This window comes from Cricetulus griseus, chromosome 5, assembly GCF_003668045.3.
Source record: "Cricetulus griseus strain 17A/GY chromosome 5, alternate assembly CriGri-PICRH-1.0, whole genome shotgun sequence".
NCBI classification, from domain to species: Eukaryota; Metazoa; Chordata; class Mammalia; order Rodentia; family Cricetidae; genus Cricetulus; species Cricetulus griseus.
The window spans coordinates 104,055,637-104,080,470 of record NC_048598.1 but is presented as its reverse complement, the minus strand read 5'-3'; the positions used below and the strand labels follow the sequence as shown (position 1 = coordinate 104,080,470).

The 24,834-nt window shown below is 42.8% G+C and overlaps 2 protein-coding genes and 1 long non-coding RNA gene across 15 annotated transcripts in view; 1 reads left to right on the top strand and 2 right to left on the bottom strand.

The window, feature by feature from the left end:
- The window catches only part of Atxn3 (ataxin 3), a 35,250-nt gene extending 24,714 nt beyond the window's left edge, over window positions 1-10,536 (bottom strand). For 8 of the 10 annotated variants that reach the window (XM_027419142.2, XM_027419143.2, XM_027419148.2 and 5 more), the window contains exons 1-3: window positions 10,437-10,536; window positions 1,077-1,241; window positions 807-851 (exon numbers count right to left, since the gene is read on the bottom strand). In XM_027419142.2, coding sequence (XP_027274943.1) covers window positions 807-851; window positions 1,077-1,241; window positions 10,437-10,460 — 234 coding nt within the window. In that variant the 5' untranslated portion in view covers window positions 10,461-10,536. Of the gene's footprint in view, window positions 1-806; window positions 852-1,076; window positions 1,242-4,399; window positions 4,519-4,648; window positions 4,730-10,436 lie in introns of those variants that run through there. The other 2 variants (XM_035445369.1, XM_027419144.2) reach the window with 2 other exon arrangements.
- An 85-nt stretch (window positions 10,537-10,621) lies between these two features.
- Window positions 10,622-18,824, top strand: LOC103164220. The gene is made up of 4 exons (XR_004770195.1): window positions 10,622-11,099; window positions 11,891-11,981; window positions 12,781-14,136; window positions 15,165-18,824. It is a non-coding gene; the product is annotated as an uncharacterized LOC103164220 (long non-coding RNA).
- LOC100754039 (NADH dehydrogenase [ubiquinone] 1 beta subcomplex subunit 1) lies at window positions 16,915-24,806 on the bottom strand. 4 transcript variants are annotated; one of them, XM_027419154.2, is made up of 4 exons: window positions 24,648-24,741; window positions 24,199-24,319; window positions 18,479-18,623; window positions 16,915-17,026 (listed from the first exon to the last, which is right to left on the bottom strand). In XM_027419154.2, the coding sequence occupies exons 2-4, from the start codon at window positions 24,203-24,205 to the stop codon at window positions 16,990-16,992; spliced, it is 189 nt and encodes a 62-aa protein (XP_027274955.1). In that variant the 5' UTR covers window positions 24,206-24,319; window positions 24,648-24,741; the 3' UTR covers window positions 16,915-16,989. The 4 variants fall into 4 exon arrangements, with proteins under 4 accessions (XP_027274955.1, XP_027274957.1, XP_035301263.1 ...); XM_027419156.2 differs by having other exon boundaries at window positions 24,226-24,319; XM_035445372.1 differs by having other exon boundaries at window positions 24,244-24,319.
- Window positions 24,807-24,834: the final 28 nt, after the last annotated feature.

Here is a 24,834-nt window from a genome sequence, read left to right as displayed (position 1 = left end):
AGGGAAGAATACTTGTTCAGTATGTGACAAAACATTAAATAACATCTCCAGCACTATAAAAAATAAACCACCACAGAATTAAAATGGAGCCTAATGGGATGTGGCTCAGCAGTAGACTTTGAACATCTGTGAGGCCTTGGAGCCAATCCCAATCCCATGCTCTCAAACAGGCCACAAATTCAGAAAGACCCTGTCTCAAATAAACAAAACAAAACCAAACAGACAAACAAAAGGGTCACAAATTACCACACAAATCAGAAGCCATAGAAGTACTACAGGAACCCAGTCCCATAGGATGATTCAAACAGAAGGCTGCAAGCCATTGCAATTTCTCAAATGGACCAGAGACAGTAAGTTTGAAGCACTGTAATTTACTAGAAATAAAGCTTTTAGCACCTACATGCAAATTAAGCAATCTCTCTCAGAAAGCAATTTTTAAAGGCCCTGTTCTAAACTGAGTACAGTAGCACATGCCTATAAATTCCAGTCTGGAGACACAGATGGGAAGATGAACCCAAGTCCCAGACCAGCCAGACTACATAGTGGGACCCTGCCTGTCCTAAGCAAGCAAGCGACCAAAGCCCTGTTCTAAATGAATAGTCTACAGTTCTAATGTTCATCTCTCTGTGGACAGCACTCTGGAGCACAGTCTTATCCTCTCCAGACAGTTTACCGAGGGAACTCCTGAAGGTTCCATCGTTACATAAAAAGCTGTGCCAGGCTGTGCCACATCAACCGCAAACGGAGCGTGAGCACAGCAGCGCTGAAAGTGAGGCAGCACTTCACACACACTCTGGACTACTTACTTGAATAGAGAAAAAGCCACTGTCGTCCATATTTCCAGAAGGCTGCTGTTCAATTTTCATGGGCAGTTGTGGGCAGAGGGATGGGAAAAGGATTAAAAACTGTCATTAGTGTGCACATTTACAAGAACATGCTGTACAGTCCCATTTACCAAGAGAAGAGCAGAGTTATAATTAACAAGTCAGACTCCGAAGGGGAGAATGGCTCATCCTCCTTTAAAGAACACCCGCATGTTAAAAATAAACGGGATTTGGTAAGTCTGAAATCAGTACCTGTAAAAATGTGCGATAGTCTTCACTAGTAACTCCTCCTTCTGCCATTCTCATCCTTTCTTCTTCATCGAGCTGGTGTGCAATTGAGGACAACTCCACGGGGCTAAAATACTCCCCTTGCAATAGATTATTCAGGCAATGCTGAGCACAAAGTGAGCCTTCTTGCTAGTGTTTCCAAAAGAATAAATTGAAATGTGATTTATTAAGCAGATTTATATAGTATCTTCTAAAAAATTTAATTATAACTTTTTAATACAGTCAAACATTATTAGCCTTAGGCAAACCCGATTTACAGGTATATGCATTTTCATTTGTCCACACTTATTTTACAGCCATTTAACTATAGGAACAAAAATGAAGAATGATTTACAGTATAACTTCATCTATCCCATCTCATATAAGCCTAAAAGTGGCCCTATAAAAACATTTAGCCTTTTGAATGTTTTAGTACCTACAAGAATTCGTCTTTTGAGATTCCATGACAAATTACTTCTGGAAAAAGGGAATGTTATCTCCTAGAACATTCATTCTTCTAACTAGTTTGTTGCTATTTGACCTTAAAAGCCTGTCCTTTCAAACTCAGGAACAAGTGGGAACAATTCTGTTTTGGGTTAAGACCCACAGCTCTAGAGCTGAAGCTCTCATCGGCCGACTTTGCAGACTCATTCCATGTAGCATATAGGAAAGAGAAGTGTCCCAAGCTGACGACAGTCCATACCCATGAGTGGACAGGCTAGCGAGAGGAACTGCGGCCAAGTTTAGCTCCCTAAGGAGTCCTTAGCATCCTCTCCTGGAGGTTGGGTACATCATCCCACAAGTCAAGTGGCTTCTAATGCTGGTTAGCTGGCTTTCATACACAAATGGAACGCACTAACCAATCCAGTCAGCCTGACACTGAGCAGCCTTCTTGTCACTCCCCTGCTCCTAACAGTGTTGCTTTCCTAAGCTATGGGTAAAGAGTGGATGAGTCCAGTGGACACAGACCCTAAGCCTGCCTTCTGGGAGGCAGAGGCAGAGAACACTTCCTCTGTTAACTCTGGCTCTCTAAGGGCCAACAAAGCCTACTGAACTCAACCTGCCAGGCATCATGCCCCATGGTCTAAGCTGTTACATGACAAGTGATGACTCCAAAGCACACCTTACAAGATTCACTTTCCCCTGATGAATCAAGGTTATAGGAACAAAATGTAACTGCTGAAGTAGATATAGTACACATGTCTGTCATGGAACAGGCAGAGTTCAGAGAACTTACATCTGACACACAGCTAGAGCAAGCTTATGTTCACAGTCTGCCAAGGCATGTTGCCTAGGGTGGCTTGGAGCTAGTTAAGTATCCCTTCAAGTTGCAGTCACATGGTAACAGAATTCTTTATCTCTGCCTTGTTTTCCTTCTACTGTCCATCTACTGCTAGGAGCAACTTTTACTGAATACCACCCACTACGAGGTAGAAACGTACAGATGTTCTACTTATACCCTATTGAAAATGCAAACATTTCACAAGATAGTCAAGAGGCAAAAAAAAAAAAAAAAAAAAAAAAAAAAAAAAAAAAGATCTCAACTTCTGTAGTCATCATGGACATGTGTATCAAAACCGTAGCACAGGACAAGAGGTGGCTTAGCAGGTGAAGGTGCCCACTGTAAATCCCCAGATGCTACTGTAGAAAGAGAGAATGACTCCTGGGTACTTGCCCTCTGACCTCCACATGCACACCTGGCCATCTGCATGCCAGCACTAGCATGCATGTCACACACACACACACACACTAAAACAATGATTTTTAAATATTATACTTATTAATTGATTGGCTGGAGGGGATGCAGAGGACAACTTGAAGAATTCAATTTTCTCCTTCCATAATGTGAGTCCCAAGGACCGAACTCAGGTTTTAAGGATTGGCAGTACGTGCTTTACTTGCTGAGCTATCTTTCCAGGCCCTAAAAAATGTTTTTGTTGTTTTTCAGACACGGTCTCACTTTGTAGCTCTGGAACTCACTATGTAAACCAAGCTGGCCTCAAACTCATACAAATCTGTTTGCCTCTGTCTCCAAGTGCTGGGATTAAAGGCATGCACCACCACACCTAGCTAAAAATTGTATCTTTTTTTAAAGATTTTATTTATTTATTATGTATACAAAATTCTGCTGCCATGTATATCTGCACACCAGAAGAGGGCACCAGACCTCATAACAGATGGTTGTGAGCCACCATGTGGTTGCTGGGAATTGAACTCAGGACCTCTGGAAGAGCAGTCGGTGCTCTTAACCTCTGAGCCATCTCTCCAGCCCTAAAAATTGTATTTTTTTAAAAGATTTTATTTATTTATTTATTATGTATACAGTCTTCTGCCTGCATGCAGGCAGATGGCACCAGATCTCATTCAAGGCGGTTGTGAGCCACCACCATGTGGTTGCTGGGAATTGAACTCAGGACCTCTGGAAGAACAGTCAGTGCTCTTAACCGCTGAGCCATCTCTCCAGCCCCCAAAAGTTGTATTTTTATAAAAGAAAATTTACAATGTGTTACTATTATCCAGTCTCTGGGTCAGCTATTACAGAGGAGAGGTTTAGAATTATAGAAAATGGTTGTCACAGGAGTTAAGTATAACCTCGGGAAAGCACTCTCCAGTAACTTTCATCTCTACCAGAGCTCATCCATGTGCTCTGCTGTTACACACAGACACTGCAAACGCACTCACCAAAGCACTACTTGTATGCTTCCAAACTGGAAAGCACCCCAACACAGTCTAGATCACAAAAGTGTACTTCCAAAAGAACAGTATAGAAGGATAAAAGTAAATTAAATACAAGTAGCTGCAACAATGTGGATGAATCTCTCAAATACTCTTAAAAAATAAACACACACACACACACACACACACACACACACATAACACTAAAAAAAAGTAGACACAGGAGGTAAGGATGTAGCTAGTGTATGCAAGCCCCTGGGTTCGATCCCCACTACCCCCCCATCCCCCCCAACAAAGACAACAAAAATATATGTGGGGGAAGAGCCTAGTGAACCTATTTAAAGTAGAAGAGAACATTCCACAAAGCTTTCCACTGATCTCTCTCCATGCACAGTGGTGCATGTGTCCACCCATACAACATATCACGCAGAGACACACAATAACAATGAAAGGTGCTTACAAACAGTCGAAATGAATCTCTTAATCTTCAATGGTAGAATTAAGCAAGCACTGGAAGGGCTAGTCCCCCTCTAAGGGGACTGAGAGGAGGTGATTTCATCTTAGGACTGTTTCCATGTGTGCTTCCTTGACTGCACACCCTAGCGACTCATGTGTTCTTATGTATGACATACCTGATTTAAAACATTCAGACAAGGCCAGGTGGTAGCGGCGCATACCAGGGATGTTCTGCACACCTTCGATTCCAGCACTTGGGAGGCAGGGATGTCTATGAGTTCAAGGCCAGCCTAGTCTAAAAGCAAGTTCCAGGACAGTCAGGGCTACACAGAGAAACACTGTCTCAAAAAACAAACAAAAACAAAAACAAAACAAAACAAAACAAACAAAACCATTCAGTCAAGGCCAGGCATGGCAGTGCATACCTTTAATCCCAGCACTCAAGAGGCAGAGAAAGGTGTATATCCATAAGTTCCTGGCCAGTCACCTACATAGTGAGATCCCATCTCAAAAAGAAAAGAAAAGAAATCAAGAAGTATCTAACATGGCAACCAGACACTCAACTTTGGGAAGCAGCTGTGATGCTCTTCAGTCCAACTGCTAGGCAATACACTTCAGTGTAGGGTTCTTAAACTACAGTCACCATATTCTTTAAAGACATTTTTATTTTTATGTGTATAGGTGTTTTGCCTGCATCTATGTCTGCATTGTGTACAAGTCTTGGCATTCGTGGAGACCAGAAGAAGGGGTTGGATCTTCTGAGACCAGAGTTGCAGAGGGTTGAGTCATCGTCATATGGGTTGCTGGGTCCTCTGAAGAGCAGCCAGTGCTTGGAATCATGGAGCCATCTCCCTCACCCCCTGGTAACCATATTTAATATATAGAAATATTAACATCAAAAGTTTTGATAAAAAATTCTTGCTATTAAAGATTGGGGATTTGGAGGCAGGAGAAACAGTTCAGCAGGTAAAAACACTTGCTGATCTTGCAGGGAATTTGGGTTTGGTTCCTAGCATCTATGGGGGAACTCACAACTAGCTGTAATTCCAGTCCTAAGGGACCTGATGCCCTCTCCTGGCCTCCTCAGTCACGGTATGCACATGGTGTAGTCTGATTCATGTAGACATTCATACATATAAAATAAAAATGATGAAATCTTGAAAAAAACAAAAGTATGTATCTCATTATGGTCAGTTTATGTGGTATTGGGGATAGATAAAACTCAAGCCTGAGTTACAACCCCAGTCCCTAAAAAATTAAAAATAAGCACTTAAAACCAAACCTTGACCAAATAAAATGGTACTGCTATTGGAAATATGCTCTATACTTCTAGTATGATTAATGGAATGAAAAAATTGTTCAAATCTATTAAAAAATCATATTGCTACAGACAAATTCTACACGAACCAAAAAAGTTATTTATCTCCACCTCTGACCATGCATTTTTCTGTCTTGTTGCCACTGCCCAAGTTAGCCTGTTATCTCTGTAATCAGGGTTTTACCCAGGTGGGAAGTTGGCAAAATGGCTCAAGAGGTAAATGTATGCTTGCTGTGATCATCAAGCCTGGAGCTCAATTCCCAGGACTCACATGGTGGGGGCGAGGACCGAATTGCCCTCTGACCTCCACATGTACACTGTAGCATGCATGGAACACCATGAACATATAATACAATAAAAAGCAATAAAACAAGTAGAAGAGAAATTCACTTTGCTACTAAAATTCTATGATTTGGGGTCCATATTTTACTGTGTTGGGCCCAGAAGATGAACACACTACATTTCCACTTCTACCAAGACAGTCTATAAAATCATAAAAGGGAACTGTAACCAAGCCACACCCCGGGTTTTTTTTTTTTTTTTTTTTTTTTTTTTTTTTGGTTCAATCTGAAGCCAGGTAAAACCCCAGTGACAGCATTAACTATAATATAAAACAGATACAACCCTAATGGTGCTCTCAAAAATGGACCAGTGGACTGGTCTCCCTGGGTGGCTGGCTTATCAAATCACAGTCACAATGCTTATTGTCACCACCTCTTTAATGCATAGTGTTCTATTCCTTCATTTTTATTTTATGCTGGAGGCTGGTCCCTTGGCCATATTAAGTAAGTGATCTACCACTGAACTACACCCCTAGACCTCTTTTGCCCCGTATTTGATATGGGGTTCAGCAAACACAAGGACCTAAGTATAGAAGTAGCCACCATTTCTGCAATGCTGACTTCTGGACTCAGGACTGTGACTTTGAGGCAGCTAATTTGTGTCATTAAATACAGAGGCAAAAAAAGAAAGAAAGAAAGAAAAAGAAAACCACAGAAGTAATAAGTAACTTATCCAGAATCCTACAAGAAGCAAGTGGCAGAGCTGGAGTTCAAACCCAGGCAGAGGTTTCAAAATCTGTGTTGTTACCATTTCCTCAAATCAATTATTTGGAATTGGGCTTTCTGTGAATCCCACATATCCTGAATATCACTAAGAGCGGCAATCACAAAAGGGCACAAGGTCAACTCTCAGCATCTTTTCTGTCTTGTTCTTCGCAATCCCAGTTCACATTACATTCAGAGCACAGATACAGACTGCACTGAATGTAGCCAGGGATGGAAGTGGGTACCAGAATAAGAGCAACAATGAAACATCACATCCAAGAAAGCAGCTGTCGTTGATAATTTATTATTAAAGTTAGGAGATGGTAAATGCTATATCTCATAGGCCCAAGTTCAATCATCCACAATAACTAAAATCTGTATTTTATACAAAAAAAGGAGAATTTGAGGAATAGAAACATACTCACATAAATGTGACTTTGTGACAGATATATAATTATATCTTAAAATATTTAGAGGCTAGGCATGGTGCTGTATAACCTGAATCCTAACACTTGAGAGGGAGAAGCAGACAGGTCTTTGTGAGTTCAAGGACAGCCTAGTCTACAAAGCAAGTTCCAGGCCAGCCAGAGCTACACAGTGGACCCTGTCTTAAAATGAAAAACTTTTTAAAAATTACAGAAAAGTTGTATCCTTTAAATAAACAGAACCACAAACCTTTTAGAGTAGTGGTTCTCAACCTTCCTAATGCTGTGACCCCTTAATACAGTTCTACCACCAACCACAAAATTTTCACTACTGCTTCATAACTATAATCTGCTACTATTATGAATCATAATGCAAATATCCAATACGCAGATGGTCTTTGGTGACCCCTGTGAAAGTATTATTGGACCCCCAAAGGGTTACGACCCACATGTTGAGAACCACTGTTTTAGATGCTCAAGGAACTCTCGCCTCCACCTGAATGTACAGGGTCAGGAATTCTGGTGATCCTACTGTCTGAGCACGCTGAATAGCTGAGATTATAGCACATACCATCTGCTTAACTCCATTCACTCACATATTATTTCCAACTGGAGATGGTACTACCAAGAGACAACTGCTTTATTTATTTACTTTTGTTTTGTTTTTTAGACAGGATCTCTCTACATAGCCCTGACTGTCCTGGAACTCACTATGTAAACAGGCTGGCCTTGAACTCATAGAGATCTGCCTGCTTCTACCTTCTAAGTGCCGGGATTAAAGGCTTGTACCACCACGCCTGGCTGATAACTTTTTATATTCTAACTTAATAATAAATACTCAAAGGGGCAAGTGTAAAATTAATTTCTAGAAGTGGTTGAAGTCATCTCTATATGATTCTCTGACTAAAGGCAAGTTATGGAAGGGGAAAGAATTCTCTGGAAAATAGCATTTATGCTCAAATAGTCCCAGAATGGCCTCTTCTATGATTAATAACCTAAAGTTACAGGTGCATTCTCTTGAAATATGCTATGGCTTTACTAAATGTTCATTTGCTATGGATACTTAAGTTGATGAGAAAAGCAAACGTACTCTTTAGGACTGGGGAGACGCCCCAGACGGTAAGGTGCTTGTCATACTAGCATTAGGATCCGAGTTCAAGCCCCAGAACCCTCATTTAATAAGCCAAGCATGGAGTACCCATTTGTAACTGCAGTGCTGGAAGAAATGGGCAGATATCTGGGGCTAGCCACTTTGGCAAAGTTCCAGCCCAGTGAGGAACACCACCAAGGTTGTCCTCCTGCCTCTATACGCACACACATGTGTTCCCCAACTCATGTTTGAGTGCATACACATACACAATAAATTTACATCTAAAGTATTAAGTGTATAAACCTGCTGATAACTGAGTGACTTATGTGTGTATGTGTATGCATGTATATGCATGTTTGTATATGTGTTCCTGTGTACATGTTTGCACGCAGATGCTCAAGTACTGGGGATACAGACAAACACTGCCCTGTCTGGCAATATTTGGTTGCTGGGGCTCTGAACTGGGGTCTTCATGCTTACACTGCAAGCACTTTACCAGCTGAGGCATCTCCCGGCCTGGGGAAGCTTTTGTTAGGCTAGCACTTTGGATATAATGGTTCAGTAGTTACCACTACTGAAATCAACTCAAAGGAGGTACAATCAATATTGTAAAGAAGGGATTGTGGGGGCTGGAGAGATGCTCAACAGTTAGGAGCACTGGCTGCTGTTCCAGAGGACCCAGGCTCAATTCCTAACACCTATGTTACTGCTCACAAACCTCTGCAACTCCAGTTCCAGGGGATCGTCTGGCTTCAGTGGGCACCAGGAACATACAGTGCACAGACATACACAAAGGTAAAACAACCATACAAAAAATATTTTTTTAATGCATTAAGTGCCCCAGAGATGACTCAGTGTGTAAAAGAGCTTGCTATGAAAGCCCAAGTTAGATCCCCAAAACCCACATCTGCTGGAAGGAAAGAATCGACTTTATAAAGTTGTCCTGACCTCCACAGCAGCACACGTACACAACACACACACACACACACACACACACACACACACACACACACACACACACACACACACACACACGACAGTTGTAAAATGCTTTTTAAAAGAACACATGGCAGGAGTCTCGTGAAGCAGTGTATAAAGTGTTCAAAGTCTACCACATTTCAACTGGGTTCTATGGAAAAGCCTTTGGAAAAAATAATTACAAATGAATGGGGGGTGGAGGGGATGCTAGGAGTCATGGCACATAGCTGTAATCCCAGCGCTCAGAAGGCAGAGACAGGAGGATGGGGAGTCTGGAGCGAGTTTGGGCTACAAGAGATCTTGCCGCAAACTAACTTGTTCCAGTTCCAAAACATTCAGAAATGTCATCTCAAGAGCACTTCATCTAACGATTTCTCAGATTTACATCACTTTTGTTTTTTCCTTTGTGGTGCATAAACTATACACGCCTTGAATAAAAAAGCTCATTTTCAAGTACTCGATAAAACAAAGACCTTTTGCTCCTACTAAACAATAGCCTCAACTAGCAACCCTCTCCAAATCTAAAGCGATTATGAAACATGGTATCATATGCCAAAGTTGTCGGAGGAACACCCAAATGACTTAATAATTGCATGCGAGCAAAGACCAGTTTCTCAAGGTGTCACAACGATTCTTTTAAGAGCCGTCACTTGGGAATTAAGGTGGGGAAGAGACTAACCGGATCACACAGCAGAAAAGATTCTAATCTATTCCATAATACCTAAAAACAAAGCTGGCCTCCTATTCCGGAAAGATGGGATAGCAAACCAAACCCAAACATCCCGTAATAAAAACTCTTATGACGACTTCCCTTAGGGACTCCCGGGTTTCCTACTTCCTAAGTGTCAGGCCCTTCAATGGGAGAGCCACGGTAACGACTGCAGAAGGACGTGGGACAGATCATCAAGATCTAAAAGCGTGGGGCATTCCATTATAGAACCGAGTTGAAGAGAAAGTTGATTCTGCCAGAGGACAGGTCAGGGGAGGTGGGTGGAGTTGGGAAGGGTCTACCAGGTGTGGGAAAGCGACTCGTTTGACTAGACCCCAGGAGAGTAGAAGAAACCCGAAAAGGCGTGGCAAGTGCAGAAGGAACGCCCGCGCTAACCCTCCGGGTGAAGCCCCCGAAATGCCCGACAAGCCCCGGTTATCCGCCCGGTCTTCTGGGGCGAGGGCACCGGGGGCGCATGCGGGAGGCTTCCCGATCGGAGCCACCGGGAGGAGGCAGGAAGCGCCCCTCACCCAGCCAGGTGGGGATGGGGGCGCTCAGGCCCCGCCCTGAGTTCCTGAGACGGCGACGCTGCTCCCCACGCCCGCCGCCGAGCCCCGGACGGCTCCCCACCGCACACCCACACTCACTTTCTCGTGGAAGATGGACTCCATGTTTATTTGTCTGGAGCCAACGGCCCCGGCACGGAGCAGCCCCCTCCAGCAGCTCCGCCCCCGGTCCCACCCCTCCGCCCTGGCCCGCCCACTCTTCCCACGTGCCTCCCGCCAACCAATCACAGCAGAGGGCGCACGTCACGCGGCGCGCGGAGCCAGGGAGCGCGGGGCACGTGACCCGGGCGGTAGGTCCTCCGGGGCGTCTATCCTCCCGCGGCATGCGCGGTGCTGCGGCGCCGCCTGCTGTGCGGAGGAACTTCCCAGCTCCGAGCTTGGCTGCTGGACCCTGGGTTGGTTCTAAGGTGATACTTGCGACCAGGTTTTATGTCTTTATTTCTTTTCCATCTTCTTTGGTACTTTCTGCTTAACTGCATGTAATTAATGTCTCCTCTCGCACTGAAAACCTCTTCCAAGAAAAGGTGTTCTCTCAATCCCCGTACTGTGTTAAAAAACAAACAAACAAAAAAGCAAAACAAAACTGTAGCTAATGTTTAGTGAGGGCTGACTTGCAGCCTACTTCTAAGTGCAGTTTAATACGGCATCTTTTGACGTGTGTCTGTTGTACTGTTACACAAATGAGGAAACGGAGGCACGAAGGAATTGGGACAGCACAGTGCCCAGCGTGTATCAGACCACGGGGTAAGTGCTCCAGCTCTGACGGAGGGAGCGTCAGTGGGGAAGGGAAGAGTCAAACTGTTGAGAGGCGATTGCATTGGCAGCCTTGGGGGCGGGGGGTTGAATTGATTAAGCATAGGATGGGCACACAGATCTTGCACGTGAAGCCATTTTAGGTTCTTTAAAGTCAGCAAGGAAACTGGGGTAGGAAGGCTCATTCTTATAATCCTTGCACCTGAAGAATGTACTGAGTTGGAGGATAGCTGGGATATGCCAGCCTGTAGCCCCGGGTTACATCGGGCAACCCTGCCTCCCTCCATCCCCCCACCCCCCCCCAAAAAAAAGCGGCAGTGACAAGCAGTTCAAGATTTAAAAAAAAAAATAGCGATATGGAGTCAATTTAGCAATTAGAGGATCCCTGGGGAACAGAATACTTGAAGGCGTTTTGGGAGAAATGAAGAGATGATAGTGGTCAGTACTCCAGTAGTATTTTGAGGATAGAGAGAGACCAATTTGAAGCCTTAGGAAGCAGACTCAAAAGAATCTAGTGGGGAAGGGAGTGTTGTTAAGAAAGACTTAAGTAATACTCCTATAGAAATACTTTGAAGAATGAGCAGAGTCAGGGGAAGAGAAGACAACAGTTTAATTTTGGGAATAATGAATTTAAATGCCTGTGCAGCATACAAGTGCTATTGTTAGTAAACGTCAGGCCTGGAGTTTATAGAAGCTAGTTTGAGCTGTAGTGTGGGGTTGTTTGCTATTTAAAACAGCTGGATCGACGGCTCCATGATAAGGGGCACGTGCTTCTCTTGTAGAGCACCTAGGTTTGATTCTCAGCACCCACATGGAGGCTCACAACAGTTGGTAACTCCAGATCCAAGGAATCCATTGCTTCTGCTACACCAGGTATGTACAATGATACATATACATACATGCAGGCAAACACTCATACAGGTAAAGTATAAATACATAAAGTAAAAAAAATTAAAACACAGGTGGTTCATGCCTTTAGTCCCAGCACTTGGGAGGCAGGGGCAGGTGGATCTCTGTGAGTTCCAGGCCAGCCTGGTCTACAGAGCGAGTTCCAGGACAGGCTCCAAAAGCTACAGAGAAACCCTGACTCAAAAAATAAAAATTAAAAAAGAGAGAGAAAAGAGTATCTAGAGCTAAGACCTGAAGATAGAGAGCAGTGGCCAAGAGGAATACAAATGCTGGTAAATGTAATGAAATGGAAGGTCCTGGAGAGAATGCTTCAAGGAACAGTCAGTGTTCCATGCTGTTAGGAAGTTCAGGGTCATAAAGACTTACAAGAGACTGCTCAGTTTTGTTTCTGTTGAGATCATTTTTGTAAGAGTACAAGTTGAGGAAAGAAGGGAAGTGAGGTAAGGAAATGAAGACTTGCGGTGAAGACCAGCTAGCTCCTCAAGGGGGTGGTGCCATATTATTTGTTGAACATTCTGTATGCAATTTCCTCTTGAGATAAAATGGAGATAAAGCTGTCCCTGGTGGAGGGAAGCTCATTAGGGCACAGGATACTCTAAAGGGAGGTGAAACTTTACATCTTGCAAGGAAGCTAGTGGGAACAGAGAATATTCTAAGGACAGGGAAAACATTCCCTCTTACAGAGGGGCATCTTAAGCTCAGAAAGTAAACTACTCGGAAGTCCTGAAACTGATCAGATTCCCTTGGCTTCTCCCTCCCCAAGCATATATAAGCAGTAAGGACTATCAAGTGACACTCTAAAAGCAGAGTTGCCTGGAAGAGTCTCACATCAACTGGATTGCCTGAAAGAAGCAGGGACTCCAAACTGTTGAGTTTCCTGTGAGTTGTGCAGTGCAGCCCATGTTTCCAGCTTTCCTGAGCTGACATCATGCTGGAGGAGGCTTTTAGCAATGCAGTTGTCTTTGAGTCATTTCTGCTCCTGTAAGTAAGCTCAGTAAAACTCATTGCTTCACCAGGTTGGACTTTGGTTTTCTGAAACGAGTAGATGTTTGTTCACAGCTCTTCAGGAATAGTGTCCTACAGCCTGGGCATAGCCTGTGTGCTTAAGGAGTTGTGGCTTAACCCGGAAAATGTAGCCTCCTGATAAGAAAATGCAAATGTTTTCTAGTTTGTCTTTTTTTTTTTTTTTTGGTTTTTCGAGACAGGGTTTCTCTGTGGCTTTGGAGGCTGTTCTGGAACTAGTTCTTGTAGACCAGGCTGGTCTCAAACTCACAGAGATCTACCTGCCTCTGCCTCCCGAGTGCTGGGATTAAAGGCGTACGCCACCAACACCTGGCCCTCTAGTTTGTCTTTTAAGATACAATTGCTGAAGTGAATAAATGAAGCTGGGCTGCTACAAATACCTGCACAGGTAAATTACCATCAGAGATTTACTGATCTGTTGTGGTGGCTGTGAAGTTCAAGATGAAGGCTAAAGACCAGATGTCTTAGGTTTTATTATTTTTTCATTGATGGTATCTTCTGTGTGTCCTCATGTGGCAGAGGAGCAAAGGGGACAAACAAGTAAGGACATTTTGCTATTTAATAGGTAACTGAAGAGCTGGAGAGATGGCTTCATGGTTAAGAGCCCTTGTTTCTCTTACAGAAGAAGCTCTACTCTCATGCCCAGGATACACACAGCCAAAGCCCCTCCTCGTAATACTAATACATCTTGCTACATGTGAACTTAGGAGGTGACATGATTCAGGTGATAGCACAGAGACCTGGAGACTCAGCTTCGATCCCCTTGCTGTAACTGGTGCACTTTGCCCCTCCCTCCAGTCAGTCTTCGAATACTTCGCCTCTCTTGCACACTCTCTCTCCCCTGTCCCAGAGCTGCGAATTGATACCATCTTAGTATGTCCAGTTCATGGCCTTGTCAGTGACCTTTCAAAAAACAATTTCATTTTTTTTCCCCCTCAAACAACGGTTCTAGGACAAGTTGCTCTAGGCTTGCTATGCAGCCCAAGATGACTGAACTTTTTCACCTCTTCCTGATAGTGCTGGGATTACAGATGTGGACCACCATGCCTGGCTTATGTGGTGCTGGAAGTGTAACCCAGGGAATGGTTCATGCTTGGTAAGCTCTCTACTAACCAAGCTGCATCCCCAACGCATTTCACCTTAAATCTTAGATAAGGAGATATTCTCACATCATCATGTAGCTTCCCGTTGTGCTCATTCTCTTTATCGATGCCTTAAAACCACCCTGTTATGCGCCAGCCACTCGTCCCACTTTATCTTTCTGATTCCTTTTCTCCAGTCATATAGCTTGCTTGCTTTTGCAAAGTTCACAGGGAAAGCTGTGCTACCAGTACACCTTGTGTATGTCTGTATGAAGTATCCACTATACCACACCAGGATTGTCACTTTATATGCTACTAAACTTCTAGCTTCTGAAGTCAAAAGAGCATGCTTTTTTATTATTACAGGTTGGTGCAGTGAATAAATGCAGATTCTTTATTGAATGACTGGTACAAAGGAAGCATCACAATCATTTAGTGAGATAAAGATGTTTTGCTAAGTCAGAATAATCATGTAAGTCTAGAGAGATGGCCCAGTGGTTAAGCACATTGATTTTCTTTGGGAGGACCTGAGTGGGTCCCAGCATCCACAAGATGGCTCACAACTGTAACTCCAGTTCCAGGGCATCCAGTGCCCTCTTCCAACCTCCACAGGCACCAGGTGGGCATATGTACATGCAGACAAAACGCACATTAAAAAATGAATAGAGCTAATTTTAAAAATTAAAAGAAGCATAATTATGTAGCTACACTTTAGTATGCTCTTTGTTACTGTAGACACCTCAACTTCAATCTTCAGTGAGTCTGTACAAAAATATTTCCATCTTCTTGAGTATTGTACGTTTTACTTTTAACAGGCATTAATTTTATTGTCCCAGACCAAATAGTTTAATAAATGTCTGCCACTTAAAATTTTACATTGTTAAGTGTCTCCTGTGTTCTGACAAGAATCAATAGTAACTAAATATTAGGACTCATAATCATACTTGTAAATTCAGTCTTACCTAAAACAGTTGGACTTGACAATGTGAATTATGAAGGAACTCCATTTATTGTTTTCACTCTTACCCATTTTTTTTGGCAGGGTTTTGTTGTTGTTTACAGGACTAATAAAAAGTAGAAACAAGCCAGCGTCTAACATCTGGTACATGGATAAACAATGGGGTCCATCCATATGTTAGTGTTTTCTCTAAAGAAGTGGAGCATTCCCTCCTGGAGAGAAAAGAGAAGCATACGAGGCTGCGATGCTAGGGAAGCTCATCAGACTCGAGAGAAAGTTTTCAAGACATCCCCCAAGCTTCCATAAGCAATAAACAGTCGCCAGGGAGAAGACTCCCCTCAGTGGGCTGCCTGTAGGTTGAACAGGGAGCTCCAAAGAAGATGCAGCTTTTGTGAGTTGTTGATTTTTGGTGTTTTAGCTGCTCTTGAGTCACCCCACGCTCCTGAGTAACCCCAGTAAGCTTACTGGTTCACCAAGCTAGACCTGGGTGGAATAGTTTCTTTGGACTGTTGTTAGTGCCCCTGTGGGGTGAGTAAGTGTTTGTTATAGGAAGTCACACAACACCATGCAGGGAGCACTTGGCCATTAGGCAAATGAAGCACTGGTACATACTATAACATAGAACCTAAAACAAGGCAAAAAATATGCTTAGCGAATCCACACACAAAAGGCCACATTAGACGAGTAGTCATCTGAACTATACAGAATAGGCTCTAGCACTGTCTGAACTGTACCACCACCCTTAAAAGAGCAAAAGTTTTAAATTTCGATTAAGTACACTTAACTAATCTTTCAAAACACAATGCTGTGTGTTATACTTAGGAAATCATTGCCAAATCAAAGGCTTCCTTATTTTTAATGATTTTAGTGAACAAAACCCTAGCACCATCCTTTAGAGTTCCCTGGAAGCACATTTTCTTAGTCTCCATACACTGTAACAAGGTATTGCTCATGATTCTGAAGTTCAAGGTCCTGGGCCGAAGCCAGTGTTGATCTTGTCCTGAGGTGGTGTAAGGTATCCCATGGCAAGTGACACAACTCTTACAAAGCCACCAGAAGTTCAATTACAAATGTAATACCCTGATGCACAGTATAGTCCTATCACTTTTCAGAAGCCCCACTTCTACATGGTATTCTAAGACATTTCCACTCTTTTAAATGGAGATTAAATTTGAACACACAAACTTCTGGGTGACACTCTCGCAACCATAGCCTATGTTTGAAAAATATGAGGGGAAAGCATGGTAGTTATGACTTAATAGTACTGGAATCCAAACAGAAAATTAAATGCTAACAATAAATGGGATACCTATATGTTTTTGTTTTTTGAGACAGGGTTTCTCTGTGGCTTTTGGAGGCTGCCCTGGAACTAGCTCTGTAGACCAGGCTGGTCTCGAACTCATAGAGATATACCTGCCTCTGCCTCCCGAGTGCTGGGATTAAGGCGTGTGTCACTGCCGCCCGGCGGGATACCTATGTATACATCAACATGCTCAATTGTAGTTTTCAATTTTTTGAGAGATGGTCTTGATACACATACACACACACACATACACACACACACACACACACACACACACACACACACACACATCCATCCTTGGCTCACCTAGAACCTAGTATGTTAATTAGGCTGACATTGCATTTGCAGCAATCTTTCTGCTTATGCCTCCTAAATGCTAAGATTATAGGTTTATACAACCACACCTAGCCTCACTAGTTAAATTAAGTCGACTGTGCCTGATACTTGAAAGTTACCTCCATAAAATTAAAAAGATATAGTTGATTACCTCAATAAAAAGTATAAAAAGAATCACACTTTAAATTCTTCCAATTAAATAATAAATGTTTTTATTTCTCTGACAACTTTTAAAATGTGAACATTCTGTGATTTAGCCACAGAATTTATTTACTTCCAAGTAACTTCTTCATTGGGCCTCAGTTCCCTGTGTGAAAAGAAATAAGGAAAGGAAAAACAGTAAATCAACTTAAAAAACACTCAACTTTTACTTTATGTGTGGGTGTGGGTGTGCGCCTTACAGTATATACATTCACCATGTGTATGCAGGTGTCCTAGCATACCAGGAGAGGGCAGTGGATCCCCTGGACCTGGAGTTGGGCAGTTGTGAGCCACCAATCATGTGGATGCCAGGAACTAAATTGGGTCCTCTTTAAAAGTAGCAAATGCTTTTAACCACTGAGCCATCTCTCCAGCCCCCATATAAAAACATTTTTTTGTATAAGAGGGCCAGAAGTTTATATTTGTTTAATTCTATCAAACTGACATATTTAGGTTTTACATTAGACTCATAGACATTCATTCAGTTCTCCCATCAACTTTTACTCTTTCCCAGCTTAAAGAACAGTAATTTCTTGATTTATGACACTTTGTTCTTCTGAGAGTACTTGTTTCTGAATACTTTGCAGCTCATTTCATCTTTCTTGAAATACCAGACTTGTAAACCAAACCTGCATAGTGACGCTGGATGCTACTCATAGTCTATTTGAGCTTCCAAAATCCAGATAGCTATATCCACTGGCAGGTAGCTACACTATCTGGTCTTGTTAGGCATGCCGTGGATCCAGGCAGCTCTGGGCGTTACCACTCAGTCACCGTGTGTAAAGCTCTCATGCAGTGATGCTAAGAACAAAGCATTACCGTTTCCTTCAGCTATTTTATGGCTTAAGACATGTGTTCTACAGCAACATATGTGAAAGCATAAATGGTAAGTCTTGGGCAGCTGACTTAAGTTTTGTTTTTACACTAAAATACACTCTTAATAGAAGTGGGAACTACGAGGGGAGGCCTCAAGGGAAAGGGCAACAATAAAGGGTAATGGAAATTAGAAAAGACAAAATATTGCATGTTTCCTGTCATGCAAAGTCTAGATTTAAAATACATGTGACGTGAAAAACAGAAGGTAGCCCATTTGGGAGAGGAAGGGAACCAGTGAGGGGACAAGAAGAACAAATGCATGCATAATGGGGGTGCTGGAAAATGGCTCACTGGTTATGAATACTTGTTGCTCTCACAGGATATCCACACTGGGAGGCTCACAAGTACCTGTAACTTCAGCTCCAGGGAACCCGATGCCTTCTTCTGGCCTCTAACAACACCCACACAATATGTGACAAACACATAAATACAAACCATTTTTTAAAAAGTCACTATGAAAAAGAGTAATAAAAAACAGGAAACTTTCGAAGATCTGAGATGGCTAGATAATAAACTACAGATTATTTATATTCCAGAGGTAATCATACAATTTCATCTAAAGAGTAAATAACAAGCATGAAGTGTCCATCACTTGATTATAAATCATCACAGTAGAAAAATACACCTCTTTGTTCATTGATTGAAAAAAGAGCCCAAACTCCCTAAAGGCTTGTGAACTAACCTTCGAAATAGCATACTCTTATTCCGGAAGGTAGTCAGCTTTTCGTCAGCCCTCTTGTCTAGATAGTATCCAAAGGCAAATCCCATAGGGACAAGTATATGAACCCAGTGGTCACGTACAAGCTGAAGCAAGGTCATAATGGCTGCTAAAATGGGGAGAAAATGAAATATGAAATACAATGCCTTTGAGGTACTGAAATAAAAGGTGGCTGGGGATTCCTAGGGACTAGGAGCACTATACCTTAGCAAGGGGATGAGGGTGGAAGGAGGATATAATCGATACACGCTATATGAATAGGGATTCCATTAGTATGTACAATTGGTGTTAATAAATCATTACGCTTTGGTTTGGAGGGTTTTTATTTTTTTGAGACAGGCTTGATCTTGCTACAGTTATACTCTGGAACCCACTATATAGACTAGGCTGACTTGGAGCCTGCCACAGATGTTCCTGACTCTGCCTTCCTGGTGCTGAGATGACAGGTGTAAGCTACACACTTGGGTTAACACAAATCATCTTTTAAATTGCATCTGAAATAGGAAGATAGCTATAGGCATGGCATATTAAAAGCATAAGCCTCTTCAGGTTTGCCTGGCATCAGAATGCAGTTAAAACCTAGATTAGCCGGTAATGGTTAATACAAGATTCACTGTACTTGGACAGTGTGATGGCTCTTTGAGCAAAAGCACATACTACCAAGCCTGACTGAGATTGATCCCCAGAACCCACATACATGGTTGAGGGAGAGAACCACTTCCACAGGTTGTATTCTGACCTTGGGGCATGTGTGCACATACACACAAACTCAACAAAAACTGTACTGTATCACACTATTTACAAAATCTTATTTACCTCATCTGTGATTTGATATGCTGTAGAGCCAAGAAATGGAGAATTTAAAAATTTTACCTGCAAAATGAGTACCTGCACTCTTTGTGTTGCCTTTGAACTCACATATGTGAGATATTGTAGATACTCAAAATGCAAACTTAATATTTTACTATTTTGTTTTGTTGTTTTTCTGAGACAGTGTTTTTCTGTGTAACCCTGGCTATCCTGGAACTTGATCTATACACCAGACTGGCCTAAAACTCACAGGGATTCACCTGCCTTGAGTGCTGGGATTAAAGATGTCCACCACTACCACCCAGCTAGGATTTTTGAGGAAAGAGAAATTTATTGAAAACTATTTTTTGAAGGATAAAAAAAAATTGAAAAGAACATGTCTCAAGCTCAGAAAATTAAATGACTATAAAACATAAAAGAACTAGAGAGATGGCTTATCGGCACTGGCTACTCTTCCAGAGGACCCAGGTTCAAATCCCATCACCCCAGTTTTGGGGGACCTGACACCCATAGCAAAACACCAATGCACATTTTAAAAAAAGATAATTTTAAGGCACCGGGCGCTGGTGGCTCATGCTTTTAATCCCAGCACTCGGGAGGCAGAGGCAAGTGGCTCTCTGTAAGTTCAAAGCCAGCCTGGTCTACAGAGCAAGTTCCAGGACAGGCTCCAAAGCAATACAGAGAAACCTTGTCTCGAAAAACCTAAAAAAGTAAATAAAAAATATAAAGAAAATTTTGCAGAATGGTACTAGAGCCTAGGCTATCATATTTCTATATACAATGTGGAGTAACTCTTATCCTCATTTTCTGCAGTATGAAAGTGGCTTAACTCGGGCTGGAGAAATGGCTCAATGGTGAAGGTGCTTGCAGATGTTGCCAGGCACACATGCATGCTCACAACCACCCATAATCCCAGTTCCAGGGGGATCCGGTGAGCTCTTCTTATTCCCAAGGACACCAGGCTCAAACATGGTGTATACACATACATGTAGGCAAAACATGAAAATAAAAACACACTAAAAAACCAACAGCGTAATTCAAGTGGCTATTAATTACAAGCTGTCGTTCAAATTTGGGTCCACTCCAAACTGTGCCTTCTGTAGCATAGCACACTATTTATTTCTTATGTCTACATTCTGCTTCCATGTATATCTGCACACCAGAAGAGGGCACCAGATCTCATAAAGGATGGTTGTGAGCCACCATGTTGTTGCTGGGAACTGAACTCAGGACCTCTGGAAGAGCAGCTGGTGCTCTTAACTTCTGAGCCATCTCTCCAGCCCATCTAAGGGCTTTTTTTGTGTGTGTTTTGTGGTTTTTTTTTTTTTTTTTTTTTTTTTTTTTTCCGAGACAGGGTTTCCTCTGTGTAGCTTTGTACACCAGGCTGGCCTCAAACTCAGAGATCTGCCTGCCTCTACCTCCTGAGTGCTGGGAGTAAAGGTGTGCGCCACCAACACCCAGCTTTAAGGACTTTAGTTTTAAAAGTTTCTAAAGGGCAGGTGAGGAAGAGCAGAACTGGGAGTCAAATAATAATAACAAATGTGTGCTGAATTCAATAAAAACACCACTGAACCACCAATTTAAAATTTGTATACATAGGCCATACAAAATTACATCCACATGTGAATGAATACATCCCATGCAGTGGTTGAGAGGACATGACAGTCCTACGAGAATACATTCCTGTGCAGTTTATGTAGGCTCTGTTCCTGCTTCACCTCCTGATATGGTCTGTATACTAACACCATTGTAACTACTTGTCAGATTTTAAGAACCTAGTACCTAAAGTCTCAGTGTTAGAGTATAATTATGGTCTTAAAAGTCGCAGTTACTAAATAGTTTGTAGTATATAATATTCCTTATAGCAAATTCCAGTCTGAACATCACTTATCTACAAAATTAGGATGTAGCACATGATGACATGACTATATACTTACATCTTGTCCATCTGTTAGTTTTATATTCAAGTCTGTTGCCTAGCTACAGCTGGAATTCACTAACTACACACCTGGGGAGTCTTTTTAAACTAGGGGCTCTCTGGCCTTACCGCCAGGATGAGACAAGAATAGAGCCATCACTCCTGGCATTCTAAGAAATGGGTTTGGTCTGGCTCCATTCAGAAGAGATGAGTTAGGACTATGGGGCTCTTGCCACATATGGGCTCTTACAGAGTCCAGAACAACTCACCCACTGATTTGGGTACAAATGCTTCTTGGAGATATAAATGTAAAGCCACGCTTACTTTATTTCCTAGAAGACAGTGGTTCTCTCAGCATTTATTAAATAGTATCACTTATATTTAAAGTGGTTCTTGAAATGCTAACCAAGGGCTCACCAAGTGAACTGTTCACCTGCTTTGTAAACTTGAGCCAAGCAAGAATGGAGATGATAAAGGCCTTTCTTAATAAGATGAAGTTACTTTAAAAGCACTCAACTGCAGAGTACTACACAATGTGTTCATGGCACTGTGTTCAAGTGCGGCAAACTCAGTGGTTACCTACGCTTCCTATCCTTATTGCAAACCTAAGGGCCAGGTCTAAGAACCCAAGTTTCATTCCTGGGAATGAAACACATGATATTAAGAGAAAGTTCTCAACAATTGAAATTTGCCCTCTAACTTCTGCACCAGCATGTGTGCTGTGGTATGAAGGTACACACAAACACTTGCATGCACACACACATAAATGTTAAAAAAAAAAAAAAAAAAAAAGATGTTAGCTTCATCGTTTACACAGCTGTTAGGTATCATTTTGTATTAATGAGTACTTGCTGATTCCCAGCTCAGAACTGTTTAAAAGAGCCACTGCTGGGCTGGAGAGATGGCTCAGGGGTTAAGAACACTGACTTCTTCCAGAGGTCAATTCCCAGCAACCACATGGTGGCTCACAACCACCTTGAATGAGATCTGGTGCCCTCTGCTGGCACGAAGGCAGGAGACTGTATACATAATAAATAAATAAAATCTTAAAAAAAAAAAAAAAAAAGAGAGAGAGAGAGAGCCACTGCTAATGGCATTCTAAGAAGTAGGTTTAGTCTGGCTCTATTTAGAAGAGATGAGGTACGCCTATGGGGGCCGTTGCCACATACAGGCTCTTACAAACTCCAGACATAAAGACAACGGTAATAAGAAAAGGAGTCTTCATTAAATCCATGGTTGGATTCCATCACCATGACACCTCCTAGAGAGGTGCTCATATTACAGTGGTACAGTATATATTCCATGGGCTTGGGGAGCATCTCAGTGAACACTATCTGCATGGATGTTTTCCAGCAAGTAGATGATCAGGGAGGGTAAAGACGGACATCTGTGAGTCAGATTGATTTTCTACAAAATGGGTAAGAGGGGAAGTAGAATGAGGATCTTGGCCATGGGCCCAAATCCGTAGAGCTTCATCTAGTCTAGGCAAAGGTGGTGAGGATCTGGACAAACTTCACTGAGGCAAGTCTAGGTTTTGGGTGAGCCAAGAATTTTAGCAAGAGGACAGGGCCAACTGCTTTAAGGAATACATTCCTGGCTGGTGCTTATGAGGGCACTATAGTTAATAGTAGTCTCCTTTACCTCCTCAAATTTATTTTTAGTGTGTATGTGTGCCTGTGCACATGAGTATAATGGCTGAAAAGGCCAGCGGCATCAGAGCCCTTTGGAGCTGGATTTGTGAGCCACCCACCCAATACAGGTGCTAGGAACCAAACTTGGGCCCTCTGGAAAAGCAGCAAGCACCAAGCCATCTCTCTACCCCCAGGGCTATCTTTTTGTATGAGGGTTCATACAAAGAATTTTATTTCAGAATTTGGAATAACTATAGTATTTCTTTTTTGTTGTTGATGTTTGTTTTTTGGATTGTTTGGTTTTTTCTAGACAGGGTTTCTCTATTAGCCCTGGCTGTCCTGAAACTCATGCTATAGACCAGGCTGGCCTTGAACGAACTCAGGGAGATCCACCTGCATCTGCCTCCTGAGTGTTGGGATTAAAGGTGTGTGCCACCATAGTATTTCTTAGGGGGAAAAAAAAGAGAGAGACCTGGGTTTCATGTTAGAACACTAAGGAGTCATATGTCTTTCCCTCTGTGGAGAGGGGAAGAAGGGAGCTGAGGGTTGCTCTTGGCTTTGTAAAGCACCTGTTCTAATATAGAGCTACACATGCAGCTTTGGTCATGGGTCTTTGAATAGTAAAGTCATTCAAATTTTTTGGCAAGCTTCTAAGGAGCTGACTCTTCCTTCCCTCCTCCCTTTCTTTCTTTCTCTTTTGAGACAGTTTCTGCGCTCTCAGGATGGCTTCAAACTTACTATCCCCCATCATCACAAGCAGTTGGAATTACAGATGTAGGCCACTTGTAAGAGGTGTTTCTATATAATCACTAAATCATATAATCCTCACCACAGCACTGCAGGTGTGTTAGGTAACAATGTCTCAATGTGAGTGGGCATTATTATTTTTTTCAGATCAAGAATCCAAGTTCATTCCCGAGGTGGTAAAGTAACTTTAAGTTAGAGAGTGAAGGATCTGGATTAGCATAATACCCAGGCAATCAATCTTTACCCTGACATGGCTTAAATTCTTGTGTTATATACTATCTCCTCGTATGTACAAAGGTAAACATTTAAATTTTTTTTTTTTTTTTTTTTTTTTTGCAGAGCCTCACTGTGTACACCAAGCTAGTCTAAAACTCACAGGGATGCTCCTGCCTCTATCTCCTGGGCACTGGGATTAAAGACGTGCACTACCACACCCAGCATGTTTGGTTTTAAAACAACAAAAAAACCCACATTTTTCTCCTTTCCCCTTCCAAGAAGAAAACAGAAACTGGTGTCTTATTTTGGTGAGTCCGCTCTGGATTCACTTTAGGAACATGTAGACATTTTAAGAGAGATACCTTGCATCTAACTGGATCCCACAGTACCTTATAAGTACCACTCACAAAGTGTCGCCTAAGCCGTGGAAAACAGACCCGAATGCGGAGAGCAATGGAACCCTTGGGGTCGTGACATACACAGCTGGAAACCAAGCACAAAGTCATGTCTTTATAAGGCAAACGGGTGAGTGCAGGCTTCCTATTCAGGAGAGTGAAGCTGGGCAGATGTCTGGGCCTAGGCGAATGTGCGCTGCTTCTGAGTCGATCAGAGTCAAGTTCCCTGCTGTGGGCTCAGAGCCCGATCCCTGTGCGCCCTCTCCAGTCCCGAGAGGTCCCCAAACTGAGCTCTGATTAGCCAGCATCAGAGCACCCCCTAGTCAAAGGTGTGGAGCGGGCAGGGCAGCCCGTAATGCTCCCCCAAGGGCGACCCTGGATTCCCAGAGCCCTCCCGCCCGGGCCCCCAAACCCACCTGCAGCCCGCTGCCAAGCACGACCCACAGGACCAAGGGCAGCGGTAGGGAGCGAGGCCACCGGCGCCAGCGGAAGCTGTGACCTCAGGAGCTGCCACTCTCCGCGCCAGCCCGGAGCAGAGGGGTGGCGACGTCAACTCAACGCCCCCCTCTCTCTCCTCACGAGCGAGTCCTCTAATTTTTAAGC

Excerpts from the sequence above, each read along its gene's own strand:
- LOC100754039 (XM_027419154.2), bottom strand. Across the intron at positions 17,027-18,478 it reads AAGAGTATGCTATTTCGAAG|GGAACTGAGGCCCAATGAAG; the intron begins GTTAGTTCACAA and ends CTTTTCACACAG.